Source organism: Balaenoptera borealis (assembly GCF_965194805.1).
Source record: "Balaenoptera borealis genome assembly, chromosome: 11".
In the NCBI taxonomy this organism is placed as follows: domain Eukaryota; kingdom Metazoa; phylum Chordata; class Mammalia; order Artiodactyla; family Balaenopteridae; genus Balaenoptera; species Balaenoptera borealis.
Genome location: NC_138868.1, coordinates 105,417,647 through 105,436,615, shown reverse-complemented (window position 1 = coordinate 105,436,615; position 18,969 = coordinate 105,417,647). Strand labels below are relative to the sequence as shown.

Below are 18,969 nucleotides of genomic sequence, written 5' to 3'. Positions count from 1 at the left end.
GGCTCTGCAGTGTCAGTGACTGGTGGTTTGTTCTGCATCCTTCAAGCTCTGAACACACTAGGGTGACACAGACAACTGTTTCTTCGCCCTTCTGGTTTGAACCTGAGCCTCATGACACTCTGCTCTGTTTTGGCTTCCAGGCTGAACCTTCATCAGGCTGAAGTGATGGCTGTTCTCTGTACCCACCTCACCGCCATCACCACCACCAGGGTTCACTCTCTGACCTTCTCCACTTTCTTCTCTGCCCTGATGCACTGACTCTGTGGGAGTCACCTCCAGATTCCTCTTGCTTCTGATTTCCAGTTGGGTTCAGCCATCAGGAGTCACCAAAAAGAGATGAGAGAGCAGGAGGAGAGAGAGGTAAGGGTATGTCTCCCACGGCTCCCTTTCTGTTTCAGGGCTGGGTTCTGTTGTTGGTGGCAACCTGTCCTCCAGGGTTCAACTCCAGCCAGGTGGCCCCGTCCCCCCGTCTTCAGTTCACAGGGCTCCACTTACAATGGTCCCTCCCTCTGTGCTTCAGGACTGGGGTAGGGGTGGTAAAGGTCTTCGCCTCCCTGAGTGCCTCAACGTCACCTCTTCTTAGCTCCTGGAACCCAGCCCATCCCTCCATACACAGTTTATGAAATTTCTTTCCACATCCCATCCAAGTGGCCCTTATTTTATGCCAGGATACAGACTGGCGTGGCCGCCAAGGCCCTTGCTCCGTGACCAGCATTAGATGTCTTCAACGTGATAAGACTACTCAGAATTTTGAACTGGCTCCACACACACATCTATGACAGTCTCCAGAGAAGCCCTGGTTAGTGTTTTCCTTGTTTTCTGAGGACAGAGTGAATCTTCACCAAAGACCTGATGTCTGTCTCTTTCCACAACTGGCCTACACTTGCACGTTTCAGAATGAATCTCCTTCTCTGATACAAAAACAACGTTTGTCCTGTCGGATGGGATTGCTTATGTTTGCGGAGATGGGGAGATGGGGAGATGGAGAGAGAGGTGGGGATAAGGGCCCAATGGATATTAAAGTCTCTGATTAATTGTGTCTAGAACCACATAAATTAACGAATGCTTCCCCAAAGACCTCACCCCTCTCCAGAGTTGAAATGTTTGAATGTACAGAGAGCTATCAAACAGTCACACTGTGAACTCAGAATAAACCCTTTTCTGCTTTGTCTGTGTGTTCTGGATGTGCTGATAGGATGGTAGCTTCCAAACTCTCCCCAAGACAGGCACCCGAGAAACTCAGCCTCAAGCTTGCGGAGGGCAGAGGCATTTGACTTGTTTCTTTCTCTTTCTCCTTCCTCCCTCCCTCCCTCTCTCCCTCCCTTCCTTCCCTCCTTCCTCCCTTCCCTTCCCCACTCACTCACTCCCTCCTTCCTTTCTTTCTTTCTCCCTTCCTTCCTTCCTCCCTCCCTCTCTTTCTTTCTTTCTTTTTTTCTTTCTTTCTTTCCTCTTCCTTTCTTTCTTTCCTCTTCCTTCTGAAAATGGTCAATGGTACCCTAAAAGAATATCACTAAAGCACTCGTACATTTTTGCACAAAGAAAGTGATGAATACATGTGGACTTGAGAGTGATTAGTTCAAGGTCAGGGCTGTCTGCCTCCCTGAGACCAGCTGAACATTGGTTACCTAAAAGTGTCGAGTTAATATTTGGTCCTGTTTCCCTTCCCTATGTTTGGGCCACATTTTAAAACCTGGAGACTCAATATAGCTAGTATTTTCTCCTGTGCCCTCACCTTTTCCCTTCTGCCCTTTTACCCTGACCACGACAGCAATTACTGCTTCACTGAGAGCCTGGATCAGATATGGATGAAAAAAGCAAGTCTTGCCTTGGAAAGCAGAAGACAAAAGGAAATGAATGCTTCAGTTCTTGCTTCCTTCAGGCATATTAAAGCAGACAATCACTGGAAAAAATCTCTGAGATATATTGTTAAATTCAAAGAAAATGTAATTGCAGAATAACATATATCATGTGTGATTCCCATTTATGCATTTGTGCACAGAGTGCTTGTTCTTTTATATGTATATAAACGCATAGCAAAGGACTCCAAATGCTAATAGCAGCTACCTCTGGGAGTAGATTTGGGGCAAGGGTTGGTAAAGGAAGGTGTTCACACTTTATATGCTTCCATAATATTTGGTTCTATAAAATGAGAGTATCTTCTTTAGTTTTTGCTTGCATAAGTAATACATGGATTCAATCACAAATAGTGAATTCTTTAACAATTTTTTAGGTCTTTTCTTTTCCTTCTGTTCTACCAAATTAATTTTCTTTAAGTTTTAAAAATTGAGATTTCTTCACTTGAAATACATCCTCTGTCATTTCAGGGTGTCATTGTGCTTCCTGATCATGATTTAAAATAGGTTGTAATGAATCATCTTCCACAGCAAGTTTGACTAAGTCAAGTAAAAATGGTTCAAAGGAAATCAAAATTATGAATTAATCTCTTCTTCTATTACCACAATCATGCCTCTCCTATTGCGTTTTATTGCTTATGCTCTGGAAGGTGGAACACAAGAGGAGAATAAGGAACCACTGGGCGTCTGGGTCTCTCATTTTACTGGGACTCATGTCAGGTTTAAGTCCTGTCTCTTCCTGCTCCATCTCAGGCCCGTTGTGAGACTCCCCTGCCCACCCAGCCCACAGCAAACTCTCCTTTCTCAGAATATCTGTATCTCTGAGTCACTTTCAGCTTCTCTCAAGGGCTTATACAGTTGTCCTATATGTCTCACGAGACCATGACAGGCTCCTGGAGGACAGAATGTAAATCTTTTTCATCTCTGTGTTGCCAGAGCCTGTATCCAGTGCCTGACACAAAGTAGATGCTCAATAAATATATGTCAAATGCACATTTTAATGAATGAATACATGGTTGGCTGTATCAAACCATGTGTCTGTTTTGCGTCTTCAACTGCATTGGAAGGTATTTGAGGACAGGGGCCAATGTCTTAAATCTTCTGCATCCTCTTACAGTGCCCTAAGAAAAATTAGCATCCAACAAATATTTGTTGATTGATTTCTCCTATTTTAAAGGATGATAAAAAAATAATCACAGAGATTTAGATCTTGATTTTTTTTCTTTTTTTTTGCCAGCCTATTGACAAGCAAGAGGAGGAGAGATGTATTTTTTCCCTTATTTTGTAGATAATTCCAATGAGGCACAGAAAGGTGAGACAGCTTGACAATTTAGGTGAATAGAAATATACCTCCTGACCTTTCCAGGCTAGTCTCTGAGGGCCCTTCTGGCCCCATCAAGAACCCATTGTTTTCTGACTGTGGACTTTCCCTTCCCCATCAGGGAGCACACCAAAGCTCGGTAGACAGCCCATTGCTGAGTGATCTCTGAATTTCAGGTAGTTAAAGTAGAAAGTGGCACTTCATAATTAGATGGTAATAGCATAATTATTTGAAGGCACTTTATAATTACATCCATCCTCCCCAAGCTCCTTCAGCTGCTTCAACTGGGATCTTGGCTCCTGTCCTCCTGTCCTGTATCAGTTCAATGCCACTGGGCCAACGTTGTTTACCAGGGATGGTTGTAGCTTAATAAGGGAGGAACCCTCCAGTGGATTCTCTCCAAAACTCAGAACTCATGGGCTCTCAGTGCTACTACGTGGCAAACCCTACTTCAAATCATTCTGTATATGGTGCCAGATAAATGAGATGGGAGGTTGAGAGATCATTGTGAAGCCATTAAATCTAGATGCCTCTTCAATATTTATCTCAAAAGGACTCTGTGACCTCAGTACACCCTGCTGAGGTTCTCACCTCACTGCCATTAACGATTCTTCCTTATTTTGTAACGTTCAGTCCCATGACAAACAGATTCCCTATTGGTTTAGCCTTGAAAGCAAAGAAAAATCACCATCACCACCCTCCACCAAAGAAAAAGATCTGTGCTTTTCCTTTTTCTTGAGGTGGAGTATAGCTCCAAACCAACAGTCTCTGAGCAAGCAACACACCCAAATATAAGGGCAGAGAGTGCAAACAATCAGCTCAGCTGGAACAGCAAGGGGACTCTCAGTCAGTAGCATAAATCACCCACTTTGAAAAATGGCTGACTCAGTGAACACCCTGTCTCAAGAAAGAAAGGAGCCAAGGGAGTCATTAATGAAAGCAAGAAACTCAGTTTTAGATCTCACTCCAAAGATAGATTCACTGTACTCCTCTCCATCCAGGTGGGTGAGTTAGTTTAGTGTGGAATTTGTCTGCCCTCCCTGAAAACTCCGGTTAGGTAATGAATTATTCCAAGTAAATTAAGTGTATCGATCCCCTCCCCTTTCTGACACTTTGCAGATATTGCTATCAAATCATGCTCTATGCAAGTGTCAGTTTTTGCCACAGACATCTGAAGAGGGGAACAAATATTCTCTTGAGTTTCTCTGAGTCTAATAAGTACTCGTGGGGTCTACCAGGTGATGACAGAGCCCTATGATGAAACCGGCTGTTTACTGTGGAGAGCTAGCACACTCGGCTGATAAGACCAAGGTCATGGCTGTACTCCCCTGTATTTCTCAGGTAATATCACATCATGGTATCATAATATCAGATCATCAGAAAGAAGATCAGACCACAGAGCATGGACAAAAATTGTGAATCTATGACAATTCTGGGAAAACAATCAGACTATATGCCCTATGAATAGGATGTAGCACAAAACTTTAGACACTGGAAGGAGGCAGCCTCTTTCAAGGTGAAGTCCTGCATCATTTTGTTAAGGACTTGCTTCTTTGATTTGAATTCTTCTTCCCCATTACAATGACCAGACTCATCCTTTTCTAAATAATAAATTCTTAATCTAAAAAAAAAAAAAAAAGGATCTTTCTCCATCTTATCTAATTGAACGTTGTTATTTATTTATTTTTGGCTGAAAACTACCATATTAAGGCTGCTGAATGTATCCAAAGGATGAATTGTCTAAGATGAATAGTCGGGCCCAGATGGCTAACAAATGTATACTATAAAGTGTTATTTTCATCCACATTAAAGGCCCTTATCGCAAACTGAAATTCTTATGGATGAAAGGATATGAGGTCTGAATTTGCATCAAAATAATCCAGTGAGCTGGGAGGAAGCATGGAGGATTAGTGAAACAGACCGGGCCATGGGTTGATCATTGTTGAGGCTGGGTGATGGTACAGGGGAGTGCTAACAGCATTGGTTCTAACTTTAGCATGCATTAGAATCATCTGGAAGGCTTGTTAAAACACAGAGAGCTGGGCCCCACCCCAGAGACTCTGATTTAGGAGGTCTGGGTGGAGCCAAGAATTTGCATTTCTAAAAAGTTCTCAGGGGATGCTGGTGCTGCTGGCCTGGGAACCCCACATTGAGAATCATTGTATTAAACGGAGTTCCTACCTCTGCCTGCTTAGAATCTCAAACAGCAGGAAAAAAAGGCAGAAAAGAGACACAGACAATGGGAAAAGCACTGAACCATCAACACAATTCCACTTGGACTGAGTTTGGGAAACAATAATGTTGGTTTTCCTCATTTACTCTGAACCTCTATCTGTATAATTATTATGGAGTATGCTAGCTTCCCAACTGCTTTGGGACTGTACCATTAAGCAAAATGAATAACCAGGATTTCTAACTGTTCTTTTAATACAAGAGCTAGAGTTACGTTGTGATTTATCTAGACTGATGGCACCACTTCCCGTATTTGCCTGAGATTCAGAATGGGTTTAGAATGTGTAGTCAGAAGTCTTTTCCTTTGGTCTTTCAGATGTGCCTAGTTCCAGAAAATAGATGTGGAACTTTCTGCATCTCGTTGGGTCTAGAGGCATCAGATGATGAAGAAAGAAAATTTCAAGCTTGGGCTGGATGGTCACAAGGAGGCAAGTAGGACTTTTGGTCTAATTTTATTTCGTTTAAACACCCGTTGGCCAACGATTGCTGCGTGCCAAGCATTGAGCAATAGACTCTGGGATATACAAAAATAAATTCCAAAAAAATGGTCCTTGACCCTGAAGAGTTCACATATAGTTTGGAAGGTAGACATGTAAATAAATAATTATACTATAATATTAATCATTATATAATAACTGTGGTTGTTATGAATATGCTGTTCGTTTTCAACTAAGCGGGGAAAGAAGTGAAGCAACAGTCTCAAGGGATGACAGTTCAACTTGTTCTTGAGCAATGAGCACCTGTCTATTAGCAAAGAGATGCAAGCAGGGGAGAGGCACGCAGGAGAGGAGGCAGTAGAAGTGTGGGAGAGTGAAAGTGGCTCCTGCCTCTAATCAAAGAGTCATTTGACAGGATTAAAGTGTGGGCTGTGAAGGAGGAGGGGGCTGGCGAAGACACAGAAAAGGTATATTTGTTTGACGTGCCCTATACACGGCGATAAAAAGTTTATACTCTATCTTGGGGACCATGTACCCCAAAGTGGTGTATGGGGAAGATATCACAGAGCTGAATTTCAAAGAGCCAAATGCGGTGGGACAGTGGGTTAGACAGTGGCAAGAGGTTTCTTTAGTCTGTAGACCAGGCAGTGAGTTGAGGAGGCCACGAGTTCAGGCAGAGATGATGAAAACTTGCTCTAAGGCTCCATAGTTTAGAATATTTGCATAGGAGGCCCGCTGCTAGCATGCCAATAGAAAAGTTGTGTGTGTGTTTGTGTGTGTGCGCGTGCATTTGTGTGTAGAGGTTTGAATATACGTAAACTTATATAACTATAAAGAGAGATAAATATGAAAGTTACATATACAACTTTTATATCACCTATCTGGCCATAATATGGAGAGAAGGAAGAAAGGAAGGGAGGGAGAAAGGGAGAAAAGAGAAAGGAAGGAAAAATACTGTATCTATAATAAACAAAAAAGAGAAAGTAAAGTTTGCCATCTAGGAAAAGAGCTTAAAGGGCTTCAAGTGAGACCCAGCTGCTCCCTTGGCTGCTATAAAGGTTTGGTAATTCATAACATAGGCCTAGGGTGTGTGTGTATGTGTGTGTTGACGGGGGGAGGAGAGGGTTATGAAAGAGAATAATGGAGAAAAAGAATAAATGCAGTATAATTTTTAGGACTTTGAATACCACAAATGAGTCACAAATTGGAATTTCACTTTTTCTTCCAATATTTTCCATATAATTAGCCCATTCATATACACAAAAAGAACACATGGAATATTCCAAAATGACACAGGACTCACTCCGAGCACTGAAGCGGGATGCTGAGGCTTGCCTCCCGTACCATCCTGGCCTGTGCATTCAGCGGGTGATGAGACAAGGCACAGGACACTGCCACCTCCTTTTATAATGTTTCCCATATCTTTTCTTCCCTGTGAATTACACATGCCAGGCCTTTGCTGAGGGAGATAATGCTGCTCCCATGTGAATTGGATACTCAGTGCCCTGCATGCCTGAGTGCGTCAAGGCTAAACAGGTCTATTGTTCTTAAACAATGTTGCCAGAGAATTGTCTCCTTGTGCAGAATGATGCTGAAGAGATAAAAATATCTTTCATTTCTGTAGTGCATTGCATCTTAAAGTGTGTTCCACATTTTGCAAACTATATATAGGCTCAATTCATTACCCATCCCCATAAAATACAGCCAGAGCAGTGGCAGGCACATGCCAGATGTTTGACAATGGTTTAATAACAGAGTGAAGAACAAGTTCAATTGGACTCGGAAAACAGGAAATGGGATGTGGGGCACTAGGTAAAACTGTGCCCTTAATCCCACATTATGTATTGAGTGCCTACTGCCTACCAGGGTAAGAGCCGGGCGCCATGGGACCTGGAGAGGCACCACTCTTACCCTCAAGGGGCCGCCAGGATATCCAGGAGGATGCACAATCAGATAGATTCTATGGTCCAGTCTGACTCATGTTGAAATATAGTTAAAAGACAAGGCGCCATGGTCCTTACTGCTTTTCAAGGAAGGTGTTTACCATCAGCCACCCTGGCATCAGCTTTCCCTCACTTTCCTAAAAGGCTTGCATCCGATAGAATTATGGAGTGTATGTTGAAGAAAAGCTGTTCTGGAGCTCAGAATCCAGGCTGAAGGTGGAGCACGGTTCAGGGGAAAATAAGGAAAGAAGAGAAATCGCAAGTTGAGCAAGTTGGGGAAAGACCGAGGGCACTCAGAGTAGAATGAAAATCAAACAGTTTGGGGAAAATATGTGACCAATGAGACCAGAGGGGTCTGTGCAGATTCCAGGGCCATCGCTAGTCTTCCTGGGGGTGGGGGTCAGTCACTGGCAACAATCTGCCCTAAAGCCGAAGTCACTGAGTCACTGGGGAAGCACTTCCAAATCTCTCCAGGCTGAGAGGTGTGGCTTCTGGAAAGCAGACAATAGGATTTTAGGATTGGGAGGGATCCCACAGAACTACTGTCTTATTTCATAGATGAAGAAAGATACGCCCAGGTTTATTAAGTGGTTACAAAAGGTAGCAGTTCTCAGGCTAGAGCCTGGGTCCAAAGGCTCACCCTGACCCCCCACTCAGGCCTGGCCTTGGGTGAATCACTGGTGCAGTCTGGCCCTGCCCTTTGGGGGATGCTTCTGAAAGCTGACAAGCTGGTTCTTGGGGCCTTTCCGCAGGACTGCAGAGAGACTGACCACAGTACACAGGGGTTGAGGTCTTATAACCCACCTACACAGATGTGAGCAAGAAAGCTGGTTCAGATAAATGAAAAAGAAATAGGTTAGAAGATTGTGACTGCCCAGGTCAGACGGGCTGCCACCCAGGGAGAACCTCTGAAGCCCATTCAGTCTCTGGAAGTATATGTAACTTCCGGCCCTTATTAACTTATCCAAGATGGGAGAGTCAAGTTACCCTGAACTCCCAGAATGGGCCTGTTCAAAACGTGTTTAAATCCCCGAACAAGGAGGTTTTCACCAGCCCTGGCAGGTTCTAAGAAAAACAAAAAGGAATGTGGTTTATAATGTATCTGTGCAAAAAATATTGCAAAGAGGCATTAAACAGGAAATTCTCCACTCATGATGACTGTCCCTCTCATAACACTGCCTCTCCTTCTCCTTCGTGCTACACAGGGGCCCTGGTGAACACAGGAAGATAATGAGGGCGCATGAGCATTGCAGGAGAGCAAGGGAGCAGGACAGTGGAAACTCCGGCTGAAGGATGGGGTCCTGTGCTGCATCTCAACCCCGCAGCTTCCTGTAGGGCCTCAGGCAAGTGGGCCCAGAAGGATTCCACTACAAAGGATTCCAGCTGACAGATGACCCTCCAGGGTAACGTCTGTCTTGTTAAAAAGCTAATGAGAAGGTTCATAATTTTTTGCCATGGATGCACCTGTGTATGCTTCGCCCCAACTAGAGGGCAAACTTTCCAAGAACAGGAATTCACGTATTCATTCTACACATCTTTATTAAGTACCCAAAACAGGCCTCTGCACACATCGAGGGAATAATAAATATTACAGACACTGGATGAACAGCCAGGAGGAAAGTCACTGGAAAGTGGTGATGAGTCAGGGTCTGAACTCCCGCCGGCTCAGGGCGCTGAACAGCGGTGCCCGGACACCCCTGTACCTGGGCCCAGAGCCTCCTGCCTCACTCTTTGTCCCTGACCTCAGAAAACAGCGGGGTACACTTGCTGCCCAGAGACCAGGGCTTGGAAGCTGTCCGGAGGAGACTTGCACTTCTGAAACTTCTTGGCCGGAGAGCAGCGGACTCCGGAGCCGGCCCCCATTCTCGGGAGGGAGATCTCGTGCCTACCCGCTGGGCTGGGGGTTCAAAGGACACAGCAATTGGCCCTGAAGGCCCGGAGGGGGCGGGGACTGATTAAGGCGGCCACGGGCTCTGCGCCAGGTGAAGAAACGCTAGAGAGGATGCCACCTGCTGGCGAGGGGCCGCGGCTCGCGCGGTGGGCGCAACGGAGACCCGGAGCCTAGATGGGCAGAGAACAAGAATTCGGGCAGTTTTCCAAGTGGCTGGTTTTCTGCTGTCTCTTTAGGGTCGCCACCTCCTCGGGTCGAGCCCAGAGACCCGGTGCCCCGCGCGGCGCGCGCCGGACGCCGAGGTTCCCAGCGGGGCCGGCGGGCGTCCTCCCCCGGCCCCCACCCCTCCCCTCGCGGCGCTCCGAGGGCTAAGCCTCCGCGCTTCTCCATCAGGTGGAGCCGTGCTGCTCGCTGCCTCCCTCCTCCGCTCCCTCCTCGCCGCGAACTGCGCGCAGGCACCTTACAGCGCCAGGAGGTTAACCGAGACCCCGGAGGAGGTGAGGCCAAGGACCAGCCCAGGCGGAGATGGCGGGGCTGCCGTCGGGGCTGGCGCCAGAGCCCGGCCGGCTGTGGGTCCTGCAGGTACCGCTGTGGTTCTCGCTGCCCCACGTGGTGGCTGCCGAAGACTGCCCTGGTTTTTCCGGCACTTGGGCTTGAAAGGCCTCCTGGTCCTTTTAGAGGCAAGCAGCTCAGCACTTAAGCCAAGCTTTTTTCCTTTCTGCCGGAGACCAGAGGCTGCGGGGTGGGGGTGGGGGGAGGGGGGAGGGATGGCGAAGGGAACAGGCCCAGCTGGCTGGGGGGTGGAGGGGGTGGGGGATCGGAGCCAGATTGAGAGTCCGGAGGCCAATCTCGGGACCAGGGGGCGAGGGAAACCAGGTCCTTCCAACCTCGGGCTCCCCCCACCCCTCTTCTCCTGACCAAGAGTGAGTGTGTGTTGTTTTCAGGCGCCTGTAGGTGGGCCTGATTTTGGTGGATTGCACAAGTCATGACCCTGGCCTTTTGACCCTTGTTCGTAGTATTTCCCTCCGGGGCTGAATTAAGCAAGTTTGGGCCCCAGGCCGCTTAGGAATTAGCAATCAGAATTAACAGCTTAAAGGGTAAATGTCAGTTAAAACATCAAATGTTGCTTTGTAAGGCACAATCTACATTCTTTAATTATTAGTCTTATTCACTGCAAGGTTGGCCTTAGGAATGACCCCGAGACCTGAAATTTCTTCCCACCCCTATAGATTCAATGGAAAGCTCCTACTAAAGTTACAGTAGGATGTACATGCTACATTATGAGCTCCTGAGATTATGAGCTCCTGAAAATATGGCAAAATACATGCCATATTTTCACTCTTGATATGTTATTTGACATGTTATTTAGAATTATTATTCATCTTTTGCACGTGTTTCTGATTTGTCTCTTCTGTTTCATTGCGTTGTCTATTATAGCAAGTCCCCGGACTAAGGCAGTGCTGACACTTTGCTTCTGTACCTTGTTTGCTAATTTAGCTGATGGGGTGCCTCTTTTGGGTCCTCTTAGTTTCTGTTGCTCAGCATTGCTTATTTTCCCCCAAAAGTTTGCTTATAAATTTCCCTTTGATGTGTTTAACAGCCTCTAAGGGATGCAGTTAAATAAACTATTAAGAATAGAAGAGTCAACAGGGCATACACCTACTAATTTGTAGATCTTTGATGTCAACAACCAGATGTAAGCTCCTGATAGCACACACTTTCACATGTGCCCCTTCTCTCTTTCTTGTTCATAAATACTAAGGGATGTGTTTTTTAAAGTTAAGATCCACATGGAAACTTGGAATGTACCCTGCAATCAGCAAAGTCCCCAAAATATGTAATACTGTTGGAAGAAAAGCTAAGAGTTTCCCAAAAAACCTCCCTGAGGTCTAGGGACTGATGAAAGTAATGATTGATTTTATAATTGCATGCCACAAATCGAGCGAGCATCTTTCATTTACCTCTCCTTACTCATTACCTCCCCTTCTTCTGCATAATGCTGTATATTTTTATATGTTGCTTTGTAACTATCCTTACAGTTTGTATCTTATGTGCGTACTCTGCTTCCACACTAAATTATGAGCTCCTGAAGGCAGGGACTGTGCCTGCAGTTTTATTTCCCCCAGTGCCCTGCTTATACCAGGCATATCTAAATATCTCTCAAATAAATAGACCTAGATAAATTTGCTTTGATATGCGGGAGGAAATAGAGTTTGATTTGAGTGTGAGTTTCATGACAGGTGAAAGACCTGAAGGTTCTTAGGAGGCAGTTGCCTATGACCTTGGCCTCTCCTTCGCAGTAGGATTCACAGCACCTCTTGGAGAAAAGACATGCTCAGAGTGATGGGGTGATCCTTAGAGGAGAGACTCCAAATGCAAAGCCAGCCTGCTCCCCTATCCTTGGTAGGAAATGCACAAACCAGGATAATAATAATAATAAATGGATATGTGTCATAAATCTACCTGCTTTCCCTCTAGTTCCTTCATTTTGTTTTCTAGGAGTATAGCAAAGCAAAACCAAGGTGCAAACGTTCCCAGCTTATTACCTAGTCCCCTCCTAGGAAAGTCTCAAAAATGCAAAGCACGCTTATCTTTTCCCCAACTCCGAGACTCCTGCTGCACACACTGGCCAAGTCTTTCCTGGGGAAAGAGGTATCCCTCCCTTGCCTCTTGCTTTCCCCCATCCAGCCCAGCTTCCAGTCCCCCGTGCAAAGGCGAGGCAGGCATGTTGTAGTGTGGGTACGTGCATCCAGCCATCCTTCACTCCTTTAAACAACATTATGTCCTGTGGACAAAAAGTCACAGCTCCGCTCCCTTTTCAAGATGCCTTTTGGTCAATAATGGTGGCAAAAGCTGAATTTCCCCCTAGGTAGGGGGGAAAAAAGAAGGAAAGAAAGAACAGAGCCTCCCCTGCACCACCGCCACCCTCCGTTTTGCATAGATTGCCTTTCACCGAGTATTTCCTCTTTAATTATGACCTGTTTCCCCTCCCTCTCCCCCCGCCCCAGCTTCAGTGAAAGGAGCCCTTCTGTCACTCGTCAGTCGCTCCCTGGCTCGCTCGCGCGCTGGCTGTGGGAGGAGCCGCCGGAGGAAGCTGTGTGCCTGGGATGCCGAGCGCCAGAGGATGGAGCTGCTCCGAGAGGGGACGTCGCTGACAAGCCCGGCTTCCCGAGGCGGCTAGAAACAGGCGACTTGCCTCGGCTGGCTGCGGATCCCCTGAGGCACGGAGCCCGAGGCCACCCGGAGGGACCGACGGACAGACAGATGGTCGGCGCGAGCCCGGGAGGACCGCGGCGGAGGCAGGGCACCACGAGCCGCCGAGCAGGAGAAACTCACCGCGAACCCAAGTTGCCCCGCCGGCTTCCCCTCGGCGCGCGGAGGAATGAGACCTTTCCAGCTCGACCTGCTGTTCGTCTGCTTCTTCCTCTTCAGCCAAGGTAGGACCCGTGCGCCGCTGGAGTTGCAAAAAAAAGTCGGCGGGGTTGTCAGGGCGCGCGAGGTTGCGGGCAGGAATGTGGGCAGGCTTCGGAAACTCGAACTGATGGATGCGTCTCCCGGTGCCCGGCCGAGAGGCACTGGCATTGCCTCTTCGCCTTTGAAAATGCAACAAAATGGTACTGTTTATTTTCCTTTGGAAGGCAGGGATACCGGAGGGGAGGGTGACTTTCTCCCCTCACTTGTCAACATCCAGCTCAAACTCCCCGATGCAAATGAGTTCTTTTTGCTCCCGGTATGTTAATTAGGCGGCATCTATGTGGCTGTGCGGCTCTGAACTTCTGGGCGCCTCCTCTCGTCCAGACGCAGGTTGGAGAAGAGGGCCGGGAAGGAGAGCTTTGTTTACGTGGCTGTTTCGGCACGAATAAGGTCGGGCTGGCACGGGTGTATTCGGAAGGGAATGCGTGTCGAGGGGTCTGCGATGACAGCATGGACCGTGGGGGAGATGTGCTATGTTTGGGAAAAGCTTCTCAAGAGTTTCATTGAATATAATCGGCTTCTCTGAATACGGCTGCATTCTGAGTCCTACACAGCACTAGATTTCAGGGCATACAATGAAATTCCGCCCGTGATGCTGATTGCTTCCTTTCTGCAGCGTAGCAGGGGCAGAGAAGCTGGTGGACTTTCCGAAAAGAACTTGGCCACCTCGGGCTCCCTGCCCCTGGGAGCCTTGGGGCCCGTAGCGGTGGAGGGCAGGGAGGGCCGCTGGGGAGAGGGATGGCCAGTGCCCGCAGAGCCAGCGGCATCCGAGTCACCTGTGGAATTGAGTTTGAGGGACAAATCAGTCGGTTCCTTCCCCCGCTTCTGGAATGCCAGCGCTGTCTCTGCCATCTGAGGCGGCATTTGTGCCAGCCAGCACAGCTCTGGGAGGAACAGGACTCTCAGAAAAATCCACAACAGAGCACGTCCATCTGTTGATTAAATGAAGGGTAAAAGTTTTTGAGAAAGCACAGCACCACCATGGGTGGTTGGCTTTGCAAGCAAACAGCATGTCTCCCTTTCTTCCCCTGTCAGGCAGAAGCCAGATGAGAGCAGAAACCCACACCTCCTTGCCCAGCTCCTCCCCTGCTACTTGTGGTCACTGCAGATTTTCCCGCTGTCAAACTTTGCTTCTGACCATCCCGATTTAACCTGGGGGCCCTTCCCACACCTGAGTATGCACGTATCCCTGCTTGTATGTAATTCTAATGTACACACACACACACACACACACACACACACACACTCATGTATTCATGTGGTTGTGTGCCTCTCACCAGGGCTCCCTCCAGCAGCAGGAAGATAAATTGCCTTCCCCAGAGTTTTTGGGCTGAACGAATAAGAGCTATCTCAGGACACTGGTATAGAAACATGTGGGTTCTATTACCGTTTTGTGAGATGACCCTCTTTCTTGGATGTGTGTGTGCTTGCTTATGGGTCACACCTACACCGACATACATGCTCACTCTCATTCTCCTTTGCCTCTTACCAATTCATTCACTCAGGGAGTTACATGTAGAATCCCTAAATAGAGGATCCAACCATCCCCCCCTACACCCAGGTTCATGGAACCAGTGCACGTTTTACTCTCTCCGTTGTTTATGTTCTTAGAAGCCTGAGCCGAGATTCTTGTCTAGATTGACACAAGAAGCCTATAGGTGTCTAAGTGCCTCTCTGGCTGTCGGAATCATCACAGCGTGCACCTTCTACTTTGCTTATTCCTTTCTCAGTACAGAGCTGTTTCTTGATTGCCTCATATAAATCTTTAAATATTTACCTATGGAGGTTAAGTGCTCTGTTTCTTCTATCCTAAGCCCCAAGAGCACTAGGAAGGAACCACAGCATCATGCAGTTTGTAGTTCCTTGTTATTCCTGAGTTTTCTGAGCTTGGCCAGCTCTGCCCACCCTACCAAATGGTGGATGCATAGTCCACGGGACTCCAAAACAAGTCTAAAGAAAGACAGGGAGACCAAAGTGGACGTAGCCAATCAGAATCCCCTACATCACCGGACATGGTAGGGTAGGTTCCGTGAGTAGACAGTGTCTCACTGCAGGAATTAAGGGTCAAGTGGGACAATGTTTAATGGACTTCACTGGCATAGAATATCTTTTGACTTGATCCGGGGGCATTGATTTGAATGTGGATGTTGTTCTGAGTATCGTGAATTCCCCAGGGGATTCCATTTGACCCTCTACACATATATGCTTAATTCGCATACTATGCCCAACTCCTGCCTGGTGCCATATGTTTATCGAGTTATCAGATAGAGAGTATACACTTTCAACAGGTCGTGAAAGGACTAGCCCACAGGCTTTAGATGGCCCCCGCTCTCTCATGCCCCGACTGCGGTTGCACCCCACCTGACACCCCCTCTGAGCCACCCGTCTGATCCCACCCCCCCGTGTGCCCTTCCTCTGGGGATGCTTTCCAAGGAAATGTGCAGAGACTCAGGGATGGCCCTCCACTCGGAGAAAACAAATGTCCAGGGCTCTTTTGGGGGCCTTCTCTGGCCCTCTAGTGACACATCCATCTGCTGTCCACGCCTCTCACGGCGGGCAACTGCGTGTCATTTTGAAGTCGCTGGAAACACAGTTCTCATGCCCCCCATACAGAGGGGCGGCCCCAAACAGCGCTCCGGAGACTTTAAAAGCAAACCATTTAGGTGAACTCTTAAAGTATGTCATTTCAATCATCCTTTCTCTTCTAATTTGTTAAATATTTATTCACCTTTACTTTTTTTTCATTCCCCTTCAGAGAGTAAAATTAAGGTATAATTAATGTTAGTGATACGCTGTATCCCTTATCTTGTAAACTTTGGGCGTTTCGTATAGGTTGAGATTAAATAGGTATTGATCATTCTTAAGGTGGCAGTAGAAAGGCCAAATGGCATTCCTCCATTCCCGCCGTGGCCAGTGTCCCCGGGCCTGGCTCTCCACAAGGAAGTGGAGAGCTGCCGGCGGGCGCTGTCTGTGGGTTTCTCTCTCGCTGGGGATGCCGCCTCCCCAGCTGTCAGGACGGCGTGCTCGGTACAGAGAGGGATAATGTCACAGCACGCTTTGCCTCCCGCAGAGAAGAGGCATGTTCTGCGCCTGGGCGAAAAGGAATCTATCCTGTTGTCACCCATACCCTTAGAACTTGCTGTGTTTTTCCCTTTCTCATTTCGGTTTGCCCACAACGATTTCCTTCTGTGCCCTCCTTCATCTTCAAGAGCCGTGCCATCCAGCCTGCACAGCCACGTCTTAAGTTGCTTTGGGGGGATGATGTTGTAGCAGGACTGAGGGCGCCCCGCTTCCCGTCAGGTCTCCGGTTCTGAGACAGTTCGGGGAGTGTGCAGTGGTACAAAGTCGGTGCCTCCTATTCGGCCGCTCCTAGGAAAGGTGTCCTCTGCTCCACTCTCTGACGTTTTGCTCTAGCATCCCAGCGTGTCCTGTCCTGCCTAGTAACTTTGTGGGCCTGAAAGTTCCAATTCTGGGGAGTCCAACTCCCTTGTTGGCTTTACATGTGCACCACACTGCTCTGAACGTGTTGGGGTGAGTGTGAAAACTTGCATTTACCTGTCAATGGCATCCTTGAGTTGAGGATTAATCCGGGGTGTCATCTCCCTGTTGGGAAGAATCTACGCCACTTGCTCTCGTAACTTGCTGGCAGGAATCACCAAGAAGGGCTGTCAGATGGCCATCAGAGGGGCAGAGGTTCTTGGTGACGCGAATCTCCAAGGGAATAGGAGAGCGTCAAGCAGACAGAGGGTAAGATAGAGTGTGAGTGGAGAGAGGTAGCCAGGGGGGAGGGGACCCGGGGGGGTGACAGGAAGTATGGGAAGGGATGAGCAAGGGCAAGAGGCTTCAACTTGCAAGAAGCTCCCTTGGGGAGGGCAGGGAGGGGTCTCAGAAAACAGCACGAGCACAGCCGAGGCAGCCAGAAGTATGGAGGGGATCCGAGGGGGTTACAGGCCGAGAAGGCATTGGAAAAGGAAATTGAGAATGAACAGCAACTTTGGAAACATTTATCCTTCCCCAAAAATGTCACGGAACAAAAGATAGAGCAAGTAATAAGTGTGAGACTTCCCCCACCGGCACCCCATGTGATCTGATGGCTTGTCTAGAGGGGGAAGAATCACTTATTTTGTCCTGGAAGGTCAGTGCACAGCTGCCAAGGGTGTGGGACCCCTTCTTTCACAGATGGCCTGGGTGAGGGCAACTGGGACATGTCTGTTGGGCCTGGGGGTGGTCACTATGTCTGCTGCGCAGCAGGGAGCTGTCAGTTGCCAACCAGACCTATAGAGGAGGGAGGAGATATGTCCCAGGGGGAGAGGGGTGTGTGGTGGGGTCAGGGCCTTCACGCTGCGCTCAGGGGATCCCACAGAGCCTCCCTCTTGGGTTACAAAAGGCAGATCTTGCTTGGAACATGGCAGCAGTGAGCTAGGCATGCTACCAAGGGGCAGCAGCTCTGCCTGGGGTGCCAGCGTTGGTAGGAGCCAGGGCCAGTGGGGACCCGGTAGAGCAGGGCATTAGGCCTGAAGATGCAATTTTTCTTTTTTGTTCAGCCCAGTGGGGGTGACTTAGGAGGCATTATACTGCAGACCCAAAAAAGCCCATGAATAATCCTGAGTGAATTCAAGAGATTTCAATAGCAAAATAATAACAATACTAATGATTCCTTTGATTTGCAGAGTACTTTTCTTCCAAGGAGATAAAAAGATAAACTGTTTTGGAAACATGAACGAGGGAAAGAAAATTGCCTGTGATGGAGGATTGGGGAGGAGGGCCAGGAGCATTCATTTCAGGATCTCCATGTAATTGGGGTGGGGACAGTTACACAGCCTTGGGCATCATTTCTCGGCTACAGTCCTTACCCTTGTAAGCTGTTGAGATGACTTTTGGGTGTAAAACCAGCGCAGGCCTTTTTAATCAGGGTCAACTTAGAAATAACGGGGTGCCGAATTCCTTCCCCCCCACCCCAGGAACAGGGCCGTTCTAATTCAGCAGTGGAGGGGGTCAGTAAGACCATGAACTTGCTGGAATCCACACTTGGAGTCTCACCACGGCACCGATCCCGACCTTAATGGTGGTTCTCGCAGCAGAGTGATTGGGGCCCCAGTCTTCCCTCGATGTCAGTGGACTCTCCAGCATTCATGGTGCAGGGTCTGGCTGGAGCTGCTGCCCTGGGGATGTCTGTGCCCGCGGGTTTCATATCACATCACTGCTAGTCACAAGGGAGCGAGGAGCAAAGTCTGCCAGCATCCTGTGCCAGGTTGTGATAGCTTTGCCCGGTGTTCCAAATGGAGTGGGATTTTATTTCCAGCTCGGGGAATGATGCAGAGTCTACTGCATTGAGACAGTACAGCTCTGTATGTCATCGTGTGTCATTTTCTTTTCCCCAGGGGAAAGCCAGAATCCTGTTAGGTTGGCCCGTCGAATAGGAATATAGCTATGCCTTATGGAACATTGGAATACTTCTGTCACATTCACGCAAAGAATGCTGTGTCCTGCTTTCTGCTGAGCTTGAGGAGTATACCCAACCCACGCAGTTGCCATAGACTAGGGATCTCCACCACCACGTTAACATTAACTTTCATTAACTTTCTACTTCTAACCCGCTGAAAGAGCTAGGGATCAAATATGGCGCTTTTTTTTTTTTTTTTCCCTCCTCTCCCAATGGTAAAAATGAGTATTCTGGCTGTATACTTCTAGAAGTCAGTAAATGTCAACATTAGGTAGGTAAGTGTTTCCTTTGTATAGTTGCAATTTAGCACGAGCTGCTTGGAAACAGATGTCTTCCATAAGCATACAATATTTCCGTGAGTACACAGTCAATACC

The 18,969-nt window shown here is 47.8% G+C and overlaps 1 protein-coding gene and 1 long non-coding RNA gene across 5 annotated transcripts in view; one reads left to right on the top strand and one right to left on the bottom strand.

Moving 5' to 3' along the window:
* Positions 1-1,416: 1,416 nt before the first annotated feature.
* Positions 1,417-13,068, bottom strand: LOC309605170. The gene is made up of 2 exons (XR_014231270.1): positions 13,014-13,068; positions 1,417-9,847 (listed from the first exon to the last, which is right to left on the bottom strand). It is a non-coding gene; the product is annotated as an uncharacterized lncRNA (long non-coding RNA).
* The window catches only part of KIRREL3 (kirre like nephrin family adhesion molecule 3), a 559,614-nt gene continuing 550,503 nt past the window's right edge, over positions 9,859-18,969 (top strand). Inside the window, exons 1-2 of one of the 4 annotated variants that reach the window (XM_082340549.1) lie at positions 9,859-10,174; positions 12,686-13,114. In XM_082340549.1, the coding sequence (XP_082196675.1) occupies positions 13,060-13,114 (55 nt within the window). In that variant the 5' untranslated portion in view covers positions 9,859-10,174; positions 12,686-13,059. Of the gene's footprint in view, positions 10,260-10,448; positions 13,115-18,969 lie in introns of those variants that run through there. The other 3 variants (XM_082340548.1, XM_082340551.1, XM_082340550.1) reach the window with 3 other exon arrangements.